Source organism: Desmodus rotundus, chromosome 4 (genome assembly GCF_022682495.2).
Source record: "Desmodus rotundus isolate HL8 chromosome 4, HLdesRot8A.1, whole genome shotgun sequence".
Taxonomy (NCBI): domain Eukaryota; kingdom Metazoa; phylum Chordata; class Mammalia; order Chiroptera; family Phyllostomidae; genus Desmodus; species Desmodus rotundus.
The window spans coordinates 116,026,614-116,044,825 of NC_071390.1; the positions used below are offsets into that span (position 1 = coordinate 116,026,614).

Consider the following 18,212-nt stretch of genomic DNA (forward strand, 5'->3'; position numbering starts at 1 on the left):
TTTTTCTTGTGCCCTTGATAAAGCTTTGAGCTGATTTCATGATACAGATGAGTCCCAGAGCTCCTCTTAGAGCTCGACAGCACGCCTAGAGTTCCTGTTCAAGGAAAGGGCCACAGTCTCAGCTATGAGTTCAGCAGTGACCTTGGGCAGAGTTGAGGTTGTACGGATGTGCACAGACTATGGGGTGGAAGACGTACACCTGGTCCAGGTGAGGCGGTTGCCAGCACTATCTACAAGGTACATGCAGAAATGCTCCAGAAGACTTAGGCTGGATATAGGAGGAGGCAACGACACTTCTAGGAACTCAGTGGTGATCTACAACTTGTATCATCCACAGTTGAGTGACTGTTGGAACCGCCTGTGACTCAGAAAAGTGTCTCTTCGTCAGCCTTGCATATGTATCACCGATGTGACTACTGTGCAACCTGGTTGCATGTTCTCCTGTAGATTAACAGGCCCTGTTTGATTTAGCTACAAAATATTTTGTCAGTCTAAAGCTGTCTGTGGCATTTTTCAATGTGGCAGCAAAGTCAGTATCTTCCTTCCTTGATTCATTCAACAAACATTTCCTGGACACTTACCGTGTGTATGAGGCCCACCCACGTTAGGCACTGTGTTGGGCACTGGACACAAACATGGCTGAACCATGCCACCTGCCCTCCAAGGGACCATACAACCCAGTTTAAGATTTACTTGGGAAGACCTAGGCAGTTCTGCATCTATGACTAGTTTTAATCTGCTCAGATTTTGTACTTCAAGATTCAGTCCACGTCCAAAACCTTCCAAAAAACTTTCCCTAATTTGTCCAGTCTATAAAATTTATGTTTTTTTCATTCGTGCTGCTGGGCTCTGTTACTCACTTCAACATGAGTCTATTTTGTTATCTTGGTAACTGGACTGTGGTCCTGGGAGGGCTGTGTTTGTCACGGTTCCCCAGAGGAAAGAACCAACAGGAGATAGAAGGACTTGCCTCAGGCCTTTATGGCAGCTTGCAGGTCCCATGATGTGCAGATGGCAAAGCTGGGAGAGCTGACGGTCTAGTTCCATCCTGAAAAAAGGAAAAGACTGATGTGCCAGCTCAAGAAGTCAGGCGGAAGAGTTCCTCCTTCCTCATAAGAGGGCAGCCTTTTTATTTGATTTAAGCCTTCAAGTGATTGGACGAGGCCCACCCACATTAGGGAGGGTAATTTGCTTTACTCAGTCTACCATTTCATATGTTAATGTCCACCCAAAACATCCTCTCAGACACACCAGCATAAAGTCTGACCAAATATCTGGGCACCCATAGCTGACCACAAAAGTAGCCATCACAGGGCTGCCAGTGTTTCCCCTTTCTTTAGCAGCATGGCCTTACGTGCCATGGGTTAGAGTCTAGTCCCCATTCTTCCCTCGGACATGTAAGGCTAAGGCTCCATCTTGGTGTCAGAGAACCTGGTAACGTCTAGGGTCTGGGACCGTCTCAGCTCTCAGGCTGCAGTGCATGGACGCATGCGGCGATCTGAGAAGCAAGATCGTGATGGGAAAAAAGATACTCTGAGAAAAAGAGCCCCACCCACAGTTCAAAAAGTCATCAGTGCAGAAATGAAGAATGTGGGATCAAACCCAGGGGAGAGGGAGACAATGCGAAGCAAAAAGTAGGAGGTGGAGCCCGAAGAAATTCCCAGATCTGGGCAGTGTATGATATGTTTCTACTCTTGGTAGAGTTAGGTAGTGGCTCCTAGAGTCACCAGCCTGAACCTGATATCTTCTTCTCCTAGTTCTAAGTTCCTTCTCGTGACAAGGGGGCCTGAGGGTCCCAGGGCATGCTGGCAGTAGGCACTAATGGCATCCGACCCACTCAGCGGGTAAACGGGGGCTTCTTACCATCACTCTGCTTGCTGAGAGTGTTCTTAGGGAACCAGGCCATGAAGAGCCCACCCCATCTCCTGCCATGCAGTGAGGCGCTCCACTGCGAGCTGATGGGGACTGTCATGGAGGTACCAGACCGAGCACTGGGGAAGCCGTGAGGAGGATCTGTGAGAGGCATGATTGTTTTTCTCATTCGAGAAAAATGTGTCAGAGAAAGGCAAGTACCACTTAATTTCATTTACATGTGGAATCTAAAAAATTTAATAAATGAACAGACAAAATGGAAATAAAATTATAGATACAGAGAACATTTTGATGGCTGCCAGGTGGGAGGGGGGCTGGTGGGGATGGGTGGGAGAGGGGGAGGAATTAAGATGTGCAAATTGCCAGTTATAAAGACAGTCACGGGGATGTGAGGAACGACATAGGGAATACAGTCAATACTATCGTAATAGCCACGTCTGGTGTCAGATGACTGCTAGACTTACTAGGGTGACCACGTCATATGTTACATAAGTATCTAATTACTATGTCATACATCTGAAGCTAATATAATATTCTATGTCAACTGTAATTTTAAAAGTAAAAAAATTATTAAAGAAGAAAATATTGTATAATAACTTCGTTAATGCCTAGAGAATATAATACGTGCTCAATAAATGGTAAGTCAGCTGCATTCATTTATTTGAAAAACACCATATTGAGGATGTGTCAGGAGATGGGAAATGGGATAAGCGGGTGTGGTTCCTATGTCATGAGTAATATGTTTTAGTACCAGTTGCCTCCACAATTTGTCATAAACTCGTTAAAAAATTTCTGAGCACTATTCCTCATATATAAATGTATATATTATTTTGTAAACTATATGCACATACTACTGTACTGAAAATTATGTACTTTATAAAATACATACAATAAATACCTGCAAAAGAATTTTTAAGAAGAAAAATTTGTCGAGAACTGAGTTTATCGGCCAGGGCAAGGTCACGGTGTTTAAGGGTTCCAAGCGCTCCCTCTAACTGGCCTGGTCTCAAAGCGTGAATTTGTTGTTACTTCGGTGCCCTGGTTTAACTTGTCCTTCGGGCGATGAGATGTTGCTCAATGGGGATTGCACAGCCTTACACGTCACGGAAGCTTCTCCACAGTCATAACTGACAATATCCCTGCATGCCGAGTGCTGGTCTGGGACCCAGGCTTGACACTGGTGGTCAGGAGATGGTTGAATATTGGGTCTGAACTGTACAGAAAGCAAGAATCCAAGGTAATAGTCTTCAACCTTGATCACACGATAACATCACCTGGGGAGTTTTCGCTGTGGCTCTTTAAAAACAAAAACCAACGCCTGTGTCCCATTCCCAGAGATGCTGGTTAAACTGGAATGCGGTGGGGGCTCAGACATCAGCGTTAACACTGGAAGTTCCTTGTGCTATTTCAGTGTGCAACGAGGTTTGAAAACCATTCGTCTTGGACGAAGCACAGTTAGTGAGCACTTGCTCATTTCTTTTGTTTGAGGTACATGGTTTTCTTAGTTGACTAGTGTTAGAGCAGTTTTACGTTATAATGGTATTGAGCAGAGGGTACAGAGTTCGCATATACCCCCTGCACCCACGCGTGCACAGCTTCTCCCGTGTCACTATCCCTCAGCACGGTGGTGCGTACACGTGTTACACTCAGTGAGCCCATATTGACACATCATTGTCACCCAGAATTCACAGTTTACATTGGTGTCCCTCTTGGTGTTGTACATTCAGTGGGTAATGACAAAGGCATAACAACATGTGCCCACCATTGCGGTTTCATACAGAGTGGTGTCACTGCCTTAAACAAATCCTCTATACCCTGCCTTTTTCCCCTTCCATCCTCCCCAGCTCCTGGCAACCACTGACTGTTTTACTGACTGTAGTTTTGCTGCGGCTTCTTTCACTTAGTAACATGCATCTGTGTCTCCTCCATGCCTTTTCATGACTTGATGCTTCATTTCATTTTTACCTTACACTTACAGTTGACATACAATATTATATGAACTTCAGGTGTACAACACAGTGCTTAGGCATTTATAGAATTTATGATCACCCTGAACAGTCTAGTACCCCTGACACCAAACAGATTTCTTACAATATTATTGACTATATTCCCTGTGCTGTACTTTGCATCCCCGTGACTGCTTTTAAAACGGGCAAACTGTACTTTTTAACCCCTTCACCTTTTTCATTACTCCCCCCCATCCCACTCCCATCTGGGAACCATCAAATTTTTCTATGAGTTTGTTTCTGTTTTGCTTGTTCATTTATTTTGTTTACTGGATTCCACATAAAAGTGAAATCATGTGGTATTTGTTTTTCTCTGTTGAACTTATTTCACTTAGCATAAGACCCTCTATGTCCACCCATGCTGTCACAAATGACAAGATTTCATTCTTTTTTATGTCTGAGTAACGTTCCATTGTATATATGTACCACATCTTTGTCTGGAATACATTGTGTTCCATGGTCAAAAATGTCAGACCGTGATTCAAGCCCATTGTGGATTCCAAGACTATAGATGGTTGTCTCCTTCATCTGTGTATGCTTCCTATTGCTGCTGTTAACAGATTACCACAAACGGAATAGTGAAAAAAAATATGAATTTATTCTCTCTCGGTTCCAGAGGCCAGAAGCCTGGAAAACAAGGTATTGTTAGGGCTGTCTTCCTGCTCATGATCTAGGAAAAAATCCGTTTTCTTGCCTTTTCCAGCTTCTAGAGGCCTGATGCATTCTTTGGCACTTGGCTCCTTCCTTGCATCCTTCAGAGCTCCGATTCCGTCACCAGTGGAAGCAACTACATTGGCCCCACCCAGATGTTCCAGGACAGTTTTCTCTCTCAGGTTCTTTAACTTAATTGCATCTGCAAGTTTGTTTTGCCACGTTAAGGTACCACATTCCCAGGTTCCTGGGGTAAGGATGTAGATGTCTTTGGAGATGATCCCAAGCAACATTGGAGAAGGCGTAACAGAGGCTTGCCAACTTATTTATGCTTTTCTAATGATTTGTTTGTTCAAAGAGAAAAAATGCTGAAGGAGGGCAACTTTGAATTGGGAAAGCTGGTCTTCATGTGGCCATAGTTCTGGAGCCAAAGTTGAATGAATTGATGGGTATGAGTCCCCTCTACAAAACAATCTATGAAAGGTCATAACTTGTAAATGGTAACAAGTAAAAAAAAAATCAGTGACAAAAGAATTCAGTAAAAAGGATATATTTTACCCATTTAATCTGAAAGCACTCAAGAGTCACTAAATTGGGGGGGACCCTTCACGTCTTACAGGTTAATTATTACCTTCTTCACCATCAGCACTTAGGCTGCGTTTGCAGCGATTCTGGGCAGCACTGGGGCATAAGTGGTCTAGGTGGGGGGCCCAGAAGCCAACCCTGGGACAAGCTGTCAAGAATGAGGAGGTGAGTCAGGAGAGTAAGAATCCCTAGCAGGCATGGAGGAACTAGCAGGGAAGGGAGACACCCATTTGATGTAGCCAGGTCAAATACAGCTTCAGGTGACTGGAGCCTAGTTCTGCTGGGGAAACTGGGTACCAGGGTGAAACACACACCTGGGATGGATTCCCCCCGAGGTGCCAGGTTGCTGGGCATTTATCTACCTCCCCGCTTTGGTCAGTCTTTGCCTGAAGGCTACTCCCAGGGGCCATCATAACTTGGCATTTTGGGTCAACTCAGCAAGCAGCAAGAGAAGCCCTCAGGCTGCAAAATGCAGATCCGAGGGTGCACAGTGACGGGCTTGTAATGTGGTGACGGCTGAGGGGTGTGTGGGTAGAGCGACAGCCTACACACAACATGGCCAACCAGGAGAAGGGTTTCCAGTGGGGCTTCTCCCTGTGCACGATGCTATTTTACCACAGTTAAAACAATCAAAAGAACAGGACCAAGACACGCACAACTGTAATGCTTCTGCTGTTATATTTTACAACAGAACAGAATGGTTAATAGATACCAAGTTTCATGGCTTCTGTGTTTCAGAACGTTCCATTGACGTCTGCATCTTGAATTATTTTGTAAAATGACATTTGAATGATGTGGAATTGGCTATGAAATCTTAAAAGATAATGACAAGCGACAGGAAGAGCAAAGGCCTAGTAGGCGTAAACCTTCACTTTGTGCACTTCCTTGTCCCCGCATTCCCTCTGTCTGTTGTAGTAATAGAAAGTGTTGTCCCTTCTCTGGAGTTTCTTCACGTATCCTGTCTCCGGCCAACGATCTACCTGCATGTCAAAAACCAAAATACAAGCCTTGTCATGTGGTTTTATTTTATATAACATTCTGCTATCAAATAGTTACAAGTATAACTCACATCGAAAAGTTAAAGTATAAAATTATTTAAAATACTCGAGCTCTTAGAGAGTATTGCACCCTCCCCCGCCCACCAAACACATCACCTTAAGTTGCATCCTTTTACGGCAAAACAACTAATTTGGTGCTTCTCTCTAGATTCCAATTTTTAGATTTAAATTTCTACTAAGTGGCCAAGATACTCTAAACTTTATTCTCCTGTTTACAATACCCTAAACTTTATTTTTAAAATAGTCTAAGCTTTATTCTTATGTTTACAGATAATTTCAAGTGTTTTTACTTCCTAACTTCAAAAAGCAATACCCCAGAAGGAATCAGGGCGAAGCCCAGACCCCCTTCTGAAAGCACCGGCAGCTGCCTGTTGAGGCGCGAGAGCAACTGAAGGCAGCAGCCCGACCGCGCTATCTATGGGCCACAGGTGTTTCCTCACACCTGTATTTCAAGTTTACCTCGACACTCAATTTTTGATAGAAATTAGAGGTCATTAAAGAAATTAGATGTAGTACTCAGCAACCTTTCTTGCCTGCTGCCATTATTCTTTCTCGTGCGTCTCATTGGTTGGCTTACTTCATTGTTTGGCCTGATCTAGTATGGACACTTTTCTCCTATTCCTCTCAGGCTCATGTTATGGCCTCTTAATCAGGTCAACGCGTTTCTTGGATATTTGTTTGTCCTGAATTTTGTGAGATGTACTCTCACTGTCAAAAACCTGTTATTCAGGTTTCACGGTCTGGAAAAATGAAACCCTGTTCTTCAACACCATCTGTACAGGCAGCTTCACTTGTCAGAGTCCCCTCTTATAAGTCATAACTTTCAAGGGGAATATTAACATAAAGGAGTACATATCCTTCATTTCCAACAGCGCGTTTTCATTTTCTTCTGTTGTCTCATTTATTTAGGAAGTAGCAAAAGTAGGTGGCAGCATATCTGATAAACCTCGGCAGGCTCTCTGACATACACAGTATAAGGAAAGTCATAAATTCTATCACTTAGGTCAAGTCTGCCTTTCGTGGCTTCCATTGACCTCGGCAGAGAAAGGAAGGTGCTCTCAAGGCACCATCACCACTCTCCTCCTCCTGGGGCCAGCAGCAGGTTCTTTTTCATCTGCTAGGGTCTTGAACAGCATCTCGTGCAGTGAGGAAACAGTATGGATGCTGCTGCTTCCACAGGACACCCATAGCCTCCTCCTACGGGACAGAGGCTCCAAACAGCTACATTGGTTCTGCACTCACCAACATCTTTGCTGTTTCATAATTTCTTTCTTCTCAGCTTTTCACGTAATCACTCCCATTCAATCTAGAAAACCCTCACTGCTGAGAGAACATAGACATGAGCGGTGTGGTCCTTAAGTCCAATTCCCCTGAGGCAGGGAGAGCGGGGGCACTAATATTGCCCATAAGGGTGGGTGCCTCAGGTCAGGACAACAAGCTTCACTCCCACCCTTCAGACTGCTGGCATGCGCCACTCCAGGCAAGCCTTGAGCCCCCGCCCTGTCCATCCTTTAAGGCCCACTGCAAATGCCTCCGGGGGCACGAAGCCTTTTCGAAGGATGATCCCCAAAGGAAGTGATACTCATCTTCCTCTGAATTCCTGTGCTTTTTTGTTAAGGCCTATCATTTGGCTTGTATAAGGTTTTCTTGTTCTTGTCATTCTCAATCTTCTTCAAGATATAAGAATAATAAAAATTATCATTCATTAAACACTTTCTGTTCATTCACTCAACAAATGATCACGGAGCACTACAATGGCAGGCACCTGAAACCCACGCTTCCTTTCGTTGCTGTGACAAGTGCCTCACGGAGGCACCGCCATAACCATTTTGCAGTCGAGCTCGGTGAGGTTAAAGAACACTGGGATCACCCCGCTAGCCAGGGGAAGAGCCAGGCTGCAACCCTTGGACAAACTGACTGCAAATCCTGTACTCTGCCCACTGGCCCACTACATTTCTTGAGGTAAGGCACGTGCTTATGTTTTTTATTTCCGAAAGTGCTTGGCTCAGAAATTTGCACATGGTAGGTGCCTAATAAACATATACTACTGAAACAAAATGCAGAACCTCTCCATAACAGCCAAGTCATACAGCGAATAAGGTTGTGTTTCTTTCATCTCTCTCTCTCTCTCTCTCACACACACACACACACACACCCTCCTTAGGTGCTTTTTGGGGCTTCCGCTTTAGGGGTGTTCTTATTGTCCTTTTAAGTCTGACTTTACGTCAACAGTATTGGGCGTGCGGGAGCAGGTGCAGCGGTGCTTATACGATCGCATTGTCATTATGGCCCTGGATCTTCCATACCTTTTAGGGGCATCCCAATCTTAAGGCAAGGTAGGAAGCTTATTTCGGAACAGCACTAAAATGGTCGTGCTTGTGTTGCATCTGTTTAAAAGCCATAGATGAAACAATAATGAAGAATACCTTTTGGTAATGGGGACAGAGAAAAACGTCAGATGTCAGAAGATTGGTACAGTTGGCTCTCTGTATCTGCCGGTTTGGGATCTGTGGATTCAACCAACTACTCATTGAAAATATTTGAAAAAAAAATCTTCAAAAGTTCCAAAAAGCAAAACTTGAATTTGCCATATGCCAAGCACTACGCTGAACCCACGCAGGGAAAGTGACGCACAGGTACACCCTGCTGTGGCCCATCTGAAATACAGGCGTGTGCAAACACTACACCACTTCATATAGGGACTCGAGCATCCGTGAGTCGCGGTATTCTGCGGGGTTCTGAAACCAACCCCGGGACACTGAGGGTGACTATACATGGAAATCACAGTCATAAAATCTTCATTTGATCTCTGTTTATAACCTCATTCCTCACCAGCCCTACTAATATCTGTCAAATTAATGTCCATTAAATTGAAGAGTCTATCACATTTTAGCTCTGTGATGCCTCCAATTCCTTTCCTATCTACTTTTTTTCTTTTTTATTGTTGTTCAGTTACAGTTGTCTCACCTTTTTCCCCATTGCTCTCCCCTGCCCCGTCACCCCCACTCCCAGTCACCCCCCCATTATCCATGCCCATGAGTCTTCCATTTGTATTCCTTTGTTTGCTCCCTTTTCTTTCCCCCATTATCCCCCTCCCCCATTCCATCTGGTCACTGTCAGTTTGTCCTTTATTTCCATATCTCTGGTTATATTTTGCTCATTTGTTTGTTTTGTGGATGAGGTTCCACTTATAGGTGAGATCATATGGTATTTGTCCTTCACCAACTGGTTTATTTCACTTGGCATAATGCTCTCCAGTTCCATCCATGCTCGGAAGAGATCAAAGAGTAGATTGAAGGAAGAGAATATAGAGATCTGAAAAATCCACATGTGAATTAGTCTCAAAAAATGGAGCATAGCCCTGGCCAGTGTGCCTCAGTTGCTTGTAGCATCGTGCCACAAACCAAAAGGTCACATTTCGGTTCCCGGTCATGGCATAAGCCTAGGTTGTGGGTTTAGTCTCTACTTAGGGATGCCTAGGAGAGGCAACCAATTGATGTTTCTCTCACCCACATTTCTCTCCCTCTCTCCTTCCCTCCCTTCCCTTCTCTCTAAAAATCAATAAGGATGTCCTCAGGTGAGGACTTTTTTTGAAAATGGAGAGTAAATACTAATAAGTAAGTTAATGTTAGATTTTGTTGTAACCCAAATCTGAGCGTGAAAACATATTTATGAATACTACATATTACATTCTATAATATTCTTAAAAACTCTGTCTCCTAATATCTGGTCAATGAATTATTTACAAAGCCCATTATAAACTGGTGCCACATCTACATTCTGATCTAGTCTGCGTACAGCGAAGTCATGTCTCTAATCTCTCAAGAAAGCCTAGGAAGCATAACCAAAGTCAGGAGCTAGTGTTTTTAGCCCTCTAATGTTTTTTTTGTCACCTGTAACCGCCATAACAAACAGAATTTAACCCCTTTACAATTTGCGGTGAAAATGAAAAAGAAACTGGCATTTAGCAAAGCATAGTTGTTCAATAAAAGCTAGAAAATCAGCTATTTGCGGGCCGAGGACCCACCTCTTTCCCCAATCTGCCTGAAAGTCACTCTTCTGGGCTTAGTCTCCTCTTCGATAAAATGAGAGAGTTGGAGAAGAATTCCCTTTCAGTTATTCTCTCGTTCTTTGTTTTGTTTTCATACATTTTACCATGTAGCAAACTCATTTTGAGCTCAGGTTTTCAGAGGCATAAAACTTACCATAGAAACTTGTTTCACTTGCTTATATTCGATTTCGTCCCGATATCCTGCTTGTTGAAATCTGTACAGATTTTCTATCTCTTCTGACCATTTTTTGGCGCGACTTATTGATTTTGGTTTCACGTCGGAACTCGCCATGGCTGCAAAGGTCTTATTACTAATTCTGAAAGATGTTAAAACAAAATTAATAGATGACATAACAGTGACAATGTGAAAGTTCCTGTAAGAATAGACAAAACTAGTCTTTAAAAACAATTCAGAGAGTTGAGAACCCCACAGACAATGGTATGGTGACTGCCAGAGGGAAAGGGGGCCAGGGAGAGAGAGAAGAGGGTAAAGGGAGGTCAATGGTGACCGAAGGAAACTTGACTTTGGGTGGTGAACGCACGGTGCAACATACAGATGATGTGTTATAGAACTGTACACTTGAACCTGTATAATTTATTAACTAATGTCACCCCAATAAATTCAGTAAAAGTTCATTGGTCTTATGTTTCCTCCTACTTCATCTAGATTTTTACTGCATTACTTATTTAACATTATAAAGTTGTTTGGACTTAGCTCCAGATGTAAATGAACTGAAATGAAGTTATCTGAGTTACACAGTTCTTACCTAGAATGGATATTATAGTGGATATGTCATTCGTATTGTTTTTGCATTTTTTGCAATGTTCATACCAACATATATATTGACTAGACCAAACGAAATTAAGGTATTGGTAATATTTGACATTTTTAAAACATTTATCTTTATGTATTCATTTAAGTTCAGGTTCATGTTGCATTTTAAGGCAATACATTGTTATGTCATTATGTAAATTTATGTACAATTTGGAATACCTGAGGCAGTGCTCTGACCAATGAGACACCCAGCCAGGGCCTTGAAATAACATTTGTAAACGCAGCATGGTAAGTTAGGCATTAGAGATGCAAAATGTATACAACATATTACTTATTTGATTATATAAATCTTATAAAAATATATGTGACACTACTAGGTAACAAACCCCGGGGCGACACAGGAAAAAGTGCAAACAAAAATTGCAACAGGACCTTAAATCTTACACAGAATGGGCCTTGGGTCAGATCTAAAGATTTGGCAGATTTCACATTCCCAAAACCATTTGATTAGAAAACTTTTGTTACAGCTCATGGGAATTAACTTATGAATGTGTTTGGCACAAGCTAAGATACCTGATGAGATTGAGAATGATAGATAAGATGTTCAGAACTAAGTGTGCCTTTGCACAGTACATCGTGCAACTCACACTTAGGAGATCTGATGGGACCCTTGTTCACTCAGACTTGGCACATGTCCACAGGAAAAGCTCATAAGAGGGTGCTGTAATCTCATACCTCCATCTAATATTATCACGCAGTTTCTCTATTGTGTACTCTAACTGGGCCAACTTCCTTGTGTTTATTCAGATAAATCTTGTCTGATTTACCCAAGTGGTACCTGTGTATGGCTCCCTTTAACAATCGAAGCCTGTTACTAACATTTTCCATATGGGGGTTATGCAGATTGGTGGCAACAGGGAAACCAATGCAAAAAACCCTCTGAGACCCATCATGGCTATATTCTAAGGAGAAAGTTCTGGGATGACGGAGGGCAGGGGAATAAAAGGGTGATGCCTAGTTGCTTTGCTGACCCTCTATGATTTGAGGTGATTAAGACCTTAATGCAAGTGACATAAGGGACAATTTTTTCAGTGAAGAATGAGTAACGTGCCATTAATGCTCAAAGATCTGGCCATCTGGATGAAAAATAATAGTAAAAACTCCCAGCCATGATTGCTGTTGCTCAGTGGGTTGGGTGTCATCCCGCAAACAGAAAGGCCTCAGGTTCGATTCCCGGTCAGGGCATCTGACGGGGTTGTGGGCCCAGGTCCCCGAGTAGGGGACGTGCAGGAGGAAACCAACTCATGTTTCTCTCACACATCAGTGTTTCTCTCCCTCTCTTTCTGCCTCCTCTCTCCCTCTCTCTAAAAATAAATAAATAGAATCTTTAAAAAAACCCTTCCAGTGGCTGAGTAGTTCTTGGACACAGTGACAAGCAACTTATTAAAATTTGGGGAACGATAGGAAGGAGAGATAAAGAACAAAGGTTACAATCAGTATAGAGATTTGAACCACAATAAGAGTTATATGATGGGTTGGGGCAGTCAAAAAATACTTGAAGGAAAGGGTGAGTTTGAATCTAGTTCCTTTTTTTTTGTAATCCTCACCCGAGGATATGTTGATTGATTTTAAAGAGGGAAGGGGCGAAGGAGGTTGCCTCCTGTACGTGCCCTGACCGGGCCTTGAACCTGCAACCTTTTGGTGTATGAGACAACATTCCAACCAACTCAGCCACCCAGCCAGGGCTCAACCTAATTTTTAAAGCAAAGACATAAAAATGTGAGTGGGCATTGGTAGAGGGCATTATGAGAAAAAAAGAGTTGCAGAAATAGAAGAGAGCTTACAATGTTCTACATATAGGAAAGAGGCCTTTGGAAAGAAAGGTTGGTAAATTATTTGTTCATTGATGTATTTATATCTTGTCTTGTTCCAAAAAGGATTTGTGGAAGATTATTGAGATATTAGATTTAGATCAACTTGTGTAGGACCTTGCATTTTAGGACATAGAATTTATTTATTATTCTATGAAGAATGAAGAGTGTCAATAAGAACCATGTTCGAGAAATTTCCATCTTTTAGCAAAGTGTAGAATGATTGCCTATGAAGATTGTATATATTTAAAAGCAGAGGCCACAAAGACTCACTTCTAAGGAGCAACCTTAAGAGGGACAAACATCTTTTCAGCCTGTACCACAAATGAGGCAAGTCTTATTTGTGTGTCTAAATCTTGTGTGCATCTATAGTACAACTGTTTCCATTAATGCTGCAAATTCTAAGAGTTACAAATGGCTGCATTTAAAAGTAATAGCTGGCCGTGACATCCCAAAAAGTGAAAGGCTGACAGTTTGATTCCAAGTCAGGTCACAGGCCCGGGTTGCAGGTTCAGTCCAGGTCGGGGTGGCAGCCGATACAACAGGCAACCGATCAGTGTTTTTCTCTTGCATCAGGGCTTCTCTCCCTCTCTTTCCCTCACCCCTCCCCTCTCGCTAAAGACAAATAAATAAAATCTTAAAAAAAAAAAAAAAGTAAAGTCTGGAGGGCATTATGCTAAGTGAAATAACTTTTCACTTATATGTGGGATGTAAATAGCAAAATAAACAAACAAAATAGAAACAGCTTCATAGATACAGAGAAGATGATGAGGAACTCAAGAGTTAAAGACTTTAGCTGTAGTTATAGCCGGAAGGCTTCAGTGATAAATGCTTGTGGAAAGCTGTTACTCCAGAACTCCAAGGATCTCTGCAACCTAGGAGGTTGACAAACAGTTCAACCTTTGTGCCCCAGGGAGTCTGCAAGCCACTGTGTTCCAGGGAGGGAACACACTTTATGCAGATAAAGAACTATTGATTAGCACATAATGAAATACTAGGAAAATCACGCCAGACTCTCACTCTTATCTGATTAAACATTTTTCTCCAAACCCTTACCTAACCTTTTCTTCTCTTTACAAAAAGGTTGGCTTGAGATGAGATGTTAAGATGGTTTTTAGGTACATAACCCACCATCTTCTCCAATCACCTGCATCTGAATGAAGCTCCCATAAAGATTCAATCATTGTCTCTACTTATTGGTTCTAGTAGTGACAGGCAGCACGAACGCAGCCTTTTATGGTTGCCAGAGCAGAGGAAGATTGGGGGACTGGGTGAAAAAGATGAAGGGATTGAGAAGTAGTACAAATTGGTGGTTACAAAATAGTCATGAGGATGTAAAGTACAGCATAGGGAATATAGTAAATTATATTGTAATAACTATGTATGGTGCCAGGTGAGTACTAGAAGTATTGGGGGGACAGCTGTATACCTGAAACTAGTAAACTTTATTGAATATAAACTGCAATTAAAAAATAAAACTTAAATAAAAGCCAAGGCTGGAGAGAGTGGGTAAATGTGGGTTACAGACTAACAGCATGATATAAAACATATGTGTCTACTGCAGGCCACCTAAGAAGGGCAAAGGGATCTCTATAACAATGCAAACCCAAGAAATCATGCCTTCCTAAGCCATCCTTGTATTCCGTTGTCCTTAACCAACTGGTACTCCCTAAATCTTTTGTGCCTCAGAAGCAAGCAATTGGCATGGATATGGAACGTCACATTGTTTCTCAAAAGCTCAAACTCAGAAAGTACATGTGAAGAGATCAATTGCAAAATCATCGACATATCCAGGCAAGAGCAAATAAAGGGGGGAAACTGGAAACAGAAAAAACAAACACAAGATATGTCATGAAGAGTTGAAAGGATCTGGCAACTGATTAGATGTGGAGGAAAAGCTACATTTACTAGAAGAGCAGAAAATATGCTACATTTGTGGAACTGCTAGGGAGATTGCCATTTTTCTCAGGAGAAATACACCTCTTCTAGACATGTCCGGCATCTTAAAACTCCGTTTTCCCTGATGGTTAAAGGAACCATGAGCACATTTCATCACAACAGGAGCCCTAGTGGCTGCAGTAACTTTACTGTAGTCGTGGTGCAGAAAGAAAGAAATTTCCTTCTTTCTTTTTTTTGTCTCTCATAACTTTCTACTTACTAAAAACACAGAATGAAACTTCAAAGATCAACTTACAACTTCTTGATTAAATGTTTCATTGATTCTGGAAAATTCAGTGGCAGTACTAATTCTGCTAATAACATTCAGCACTTTGAAATGTAACAGTTTCTCTACTAACAGTCTTGGCAAAAAGTATTTGATATAAAATATATTAGATCTCTATAATACTGTTGTACCTGCGCAAACAGGAAATGGCAATGCCTGACTGTCCAGTTTTCGAAGATCAAATTTTATTAAACAGTATTAGGATTTATACGGGTACCAACATCAAATCCGTGACAATCAAAGGCTCTGATCTAATCTAACAGAAGACTTTGATGTCACCTGTCACCTCAAACTCCCTTCTGTGCAAAACCCCTTTTCACCTCTTTTTTGCTCTGAAAAGTGCTTTTACTTTTAGAGGTATTAAAACTTCAAGAGCACTAGTATCCCTAATCTTCTGTTTCTTTCCCCATTTTATTTTTTTTCTGTTCCTAGACACAGCACGATATGGCACAGGGCCTGTTAACTAGCATGTAACCTCAGTCAAGTCAATTAACACCCCTGGGCCTGTTTCCTGAACTGTGAAAAAGTCTCACTGGACAGTCTCTAACGTCCTCACACTTCCCTTCCCAGAGTTTTTGGGTGTTCAGCTGAAAAACAAACCTGGTTCACAAAATAGGCCTTTCCCGGCACAGGCAGGGCTACCCCACATTTGTCAGCACAAAGCTAAGCCAGTCCTGCCCACACACTCACACCAATGATTAACTTGCCTTCTCCGGTGCCTCACTTTTCTTTTCTTTTCTTTTTTTTTTGCAAGAAATCACCAGTTATGTGTGTAAGATAAAATCTGCCTGGCCCTGACCATGTTTTCAGTTGGTTGTAGCGTCCGGAAAAACCAAAAGGTTGAGGGTTTGATTCCCGCCAGGGCACATGCCTATCTTTTAAGTGCCATCCCTGGTGGAGGCCCAGGGAGGAGGCAACCAATCAACGTTTTTCGCTCACATCGATGTTCCTCTCTCTGGAAGCAATGAAAAAACATCCTCAGGTGGGGATTAAAAAAATCCGCCTAGGAAAGGCTGACATTGAAGAGGTATTCTAAAAACTGGGGATCCATGTATATTCTTCAGCTAACCCTTTCACCTTCTTTCATCCAGTCCCCCGTCGTCCCTCCCCTCTGACAGCTGCCAGCCTGTTCCTGTGTCCATGCCTCTGTTTCTGTTTTGTTCGTTAATTTTGTTCCTTAGATCCCACGTGCGGTCATATATGCGTAACCCATAGATAGAGACAACAGTGTGGTGGCAGCCCGAGGGAAGGGGGAGCGAAGGCCGGGTGGAGGTAGACAAAGGCGGGGGAAAAAAGGGGACAACTGCAGTATTGTAAAAAATAGTTTTAAAACCCTACAAAACCTGGGGATCCGGTGATCGACCCACGGCAGGAACTCTCGGAGGAAGCGCCAGAATCGCGGCCCCTAAAGCCCAAGGGGGCGAGGGGTGCCTGGGAAACTACTGGAGTACCGGAACCCGAAACTCAAGAAACCAAGTAAAGATGCTCATCAAAGACGAGAGAGGCAACGTCAACCCGGAAGCGAACAGGACAAGTCTCTGAACCAATTAGGGACACACACACAAAAGGGGCGGGGCCTGGGCTTAGGGGCGGTACCCGGGGCAGCTCAGGGGAGGGGCAGTTAGGGACAGTCCCCTCAGTGACGCATCCACCCACCCCTGGTCCAGCTCTCCGTGGTTACCCCCGCTTAGCCGACCTGGAGAAAGTGGGGCACCCCACCTGGAGCTCGCAGGAGAGCGCAGAGGTGCTTTTGTTCCCCACTCGGGATCAGAGGGCTGGGCAGCGAGAGCCCTACAGTCGTGGCTTTGGAAACCCTTGTGTCTCCTAGCAACCTGCTGCAGCGTCCTGCTCATTCAAGCCCAGCCCTCCGCAAACAGGCCTGGGTGCGCACGCGCGGGGACTGGACAGGGCTGTGGAAGTAGGAAGAGGCGGAATTCAAGTTCATCCCAGTATGGGAGGGACTCTTGAAATGTCTCATGCCTAAGGAGAGGTGGAGAGGGACAAGTGTTTTCTGGCTGCATCTTACAACCTGGACAGAATTCCCTGAAACAGTGGATTAGAGAACAGAGACTACTGGCGATTCGGATCCCTGATAGTCAATACCTCTGGTTTGTCTTTCCTCCTTTCTCATTTTGTTGGGATTAATTGAACCAATCAATCTTCAGGATCCTGAATAATGCCTGACAATTAGTGTGCCTATAATAAAAGACATCTACAGCTTTATTTTTCTGATATTACCTTCATTATTACATTTGAAATAATCTGTTCACTTACATCTTTCAAATTTATTTCCTCGGAGTTTCAGATCTCTCTCTGAACTCTAGACTTGTATATCCAATATCCACTTGGTTGTCCAAAACAGCCTCCCCCAGAGCCTCCACCCCCACACCTGCTCCTAACGCACTCTTCCCCTTTCAGTAGATGGCTCCCAGAGTTCACACTTTCTCTTAACCCTCCACATCCATCCATCAGCAAAATCCGTTGGCTTTATTGCGGCCACCCAAGTCCAAGCCACCATCATTTTGTCCCCTCTGGTTATTACAATGGCCCTCAACATCTCTCTCTTGATCCCCATAGAGTGTCTATTCTCAATACAATAATCAGCAAGATTTGTTTAAAACATAAGTCAACATTCTCTTCTGCTCACTATCCTGCAATGGCTCTCCATCTTAGACCAAAAAACAGAGTCTCTACAAGGCCATCAAAGCCCTACAAGATTGGCACACCTTCCTTGCTCTGTAGCCCTGGATCACTCCTCTCTAGCCACGCTGGCCTCCTGGTTGTGCTTGGAGTAGTTCCCACATTGGGGCCATATTTGTAACTGCTCTCCCTGCCCAGAGTGGTCATCCTCCTGTTTCTCTTTGGCTGAGTTCCTCAACTTCCGGTCTTTCATCTCAACTTGCCCCTCCCTATTTCTCCATTTCACTCTTCCATCATGCTCTCTGTCCTCCTTACTGTGTGCCAGTGTTTCTTTTTTCTACAGCACTTTTCAGCTAATATGCTATTTAAATTGCTTATGTTTCTAATTTTATTGTTTTGTTTATTTTCTGCTAGAATGTCATTTGATAAAGACAGAAATGTTATTAATGAAACTCCCAGAACAGTGCCTAGCACACAGT

The 18,212-nt window shown here is 43.1% G+C and overlaps 1 protein-coding gene across 2 annotated transcripts; it reads right to left on the bottom strand.

Moving 5' to 3' along the window:
* Nucleotides 1-5,030: 5,030 nt before the first annotated feature.
* Nucleotides 5,031-16,990, bottom strand: MEIG1 (meiosis/spermiogenesis associated 1). 2 transcript variants are annotated; one of them, XM_024577929.4, is made up of 3 exons: nucleotides 16,437-16,611; nucleotides 10,378-10,540; nucleotides 5,031-6,094 (listed from the first exon to the last, which is right to left on the bottom strand). In XM_024577929.4, the coding sequence occupies exons 2-3, from the start codon at nucleotides 10,513-10,515 to the stop codon at nucleotides 5,966-5,968; spliced, it is 267 nt and encodes an 88-aa protein (XP_024433697.1). In that variant the 5' UTR covers nucleotides 10,516-10,540; nucleotides 16,437-16,611; the 3' UTR covers nucleotides 5,031-5,965. The 2 variants fall into 2 exon arrangements, with proteins under 2 accessions (XP_024433697.1, XP_045043425.1); XM_045187490.3 differs by lacking the exon at nucleotides 16,437-16,611 and adding an exon at nucleotides 16,813-16,990 and having other exon boundaries at nucleotides 5,032-6,094.
* Nucleotides 16,991-18,212: the final 1,222 nt, after the last annotated feature.

Coding starts and splice junctions, on each gene's coding strand:
- MEIG1 (XM_045187490.3), bottom strand. CDS start 16,946: ATGAGCAGGACGCTGCAGCAGGTTGCTAGGAGACACAAGGGTTTCCAA. Junction 10,541..16,812: donor CGCTCTCCTGCGAGCTCCAG/GTGGGGTGCCCC, acceptor AACATCTTTCAG/AATTAGTAATAAGACCTTTG. Junction 6,095..10,377: donor AAGTGAAACAAGTTTCTATG/GTAAGTTTTATG, acceptor TTTGACATGCAG/GTAGATCGTTGGCCGGAGAC.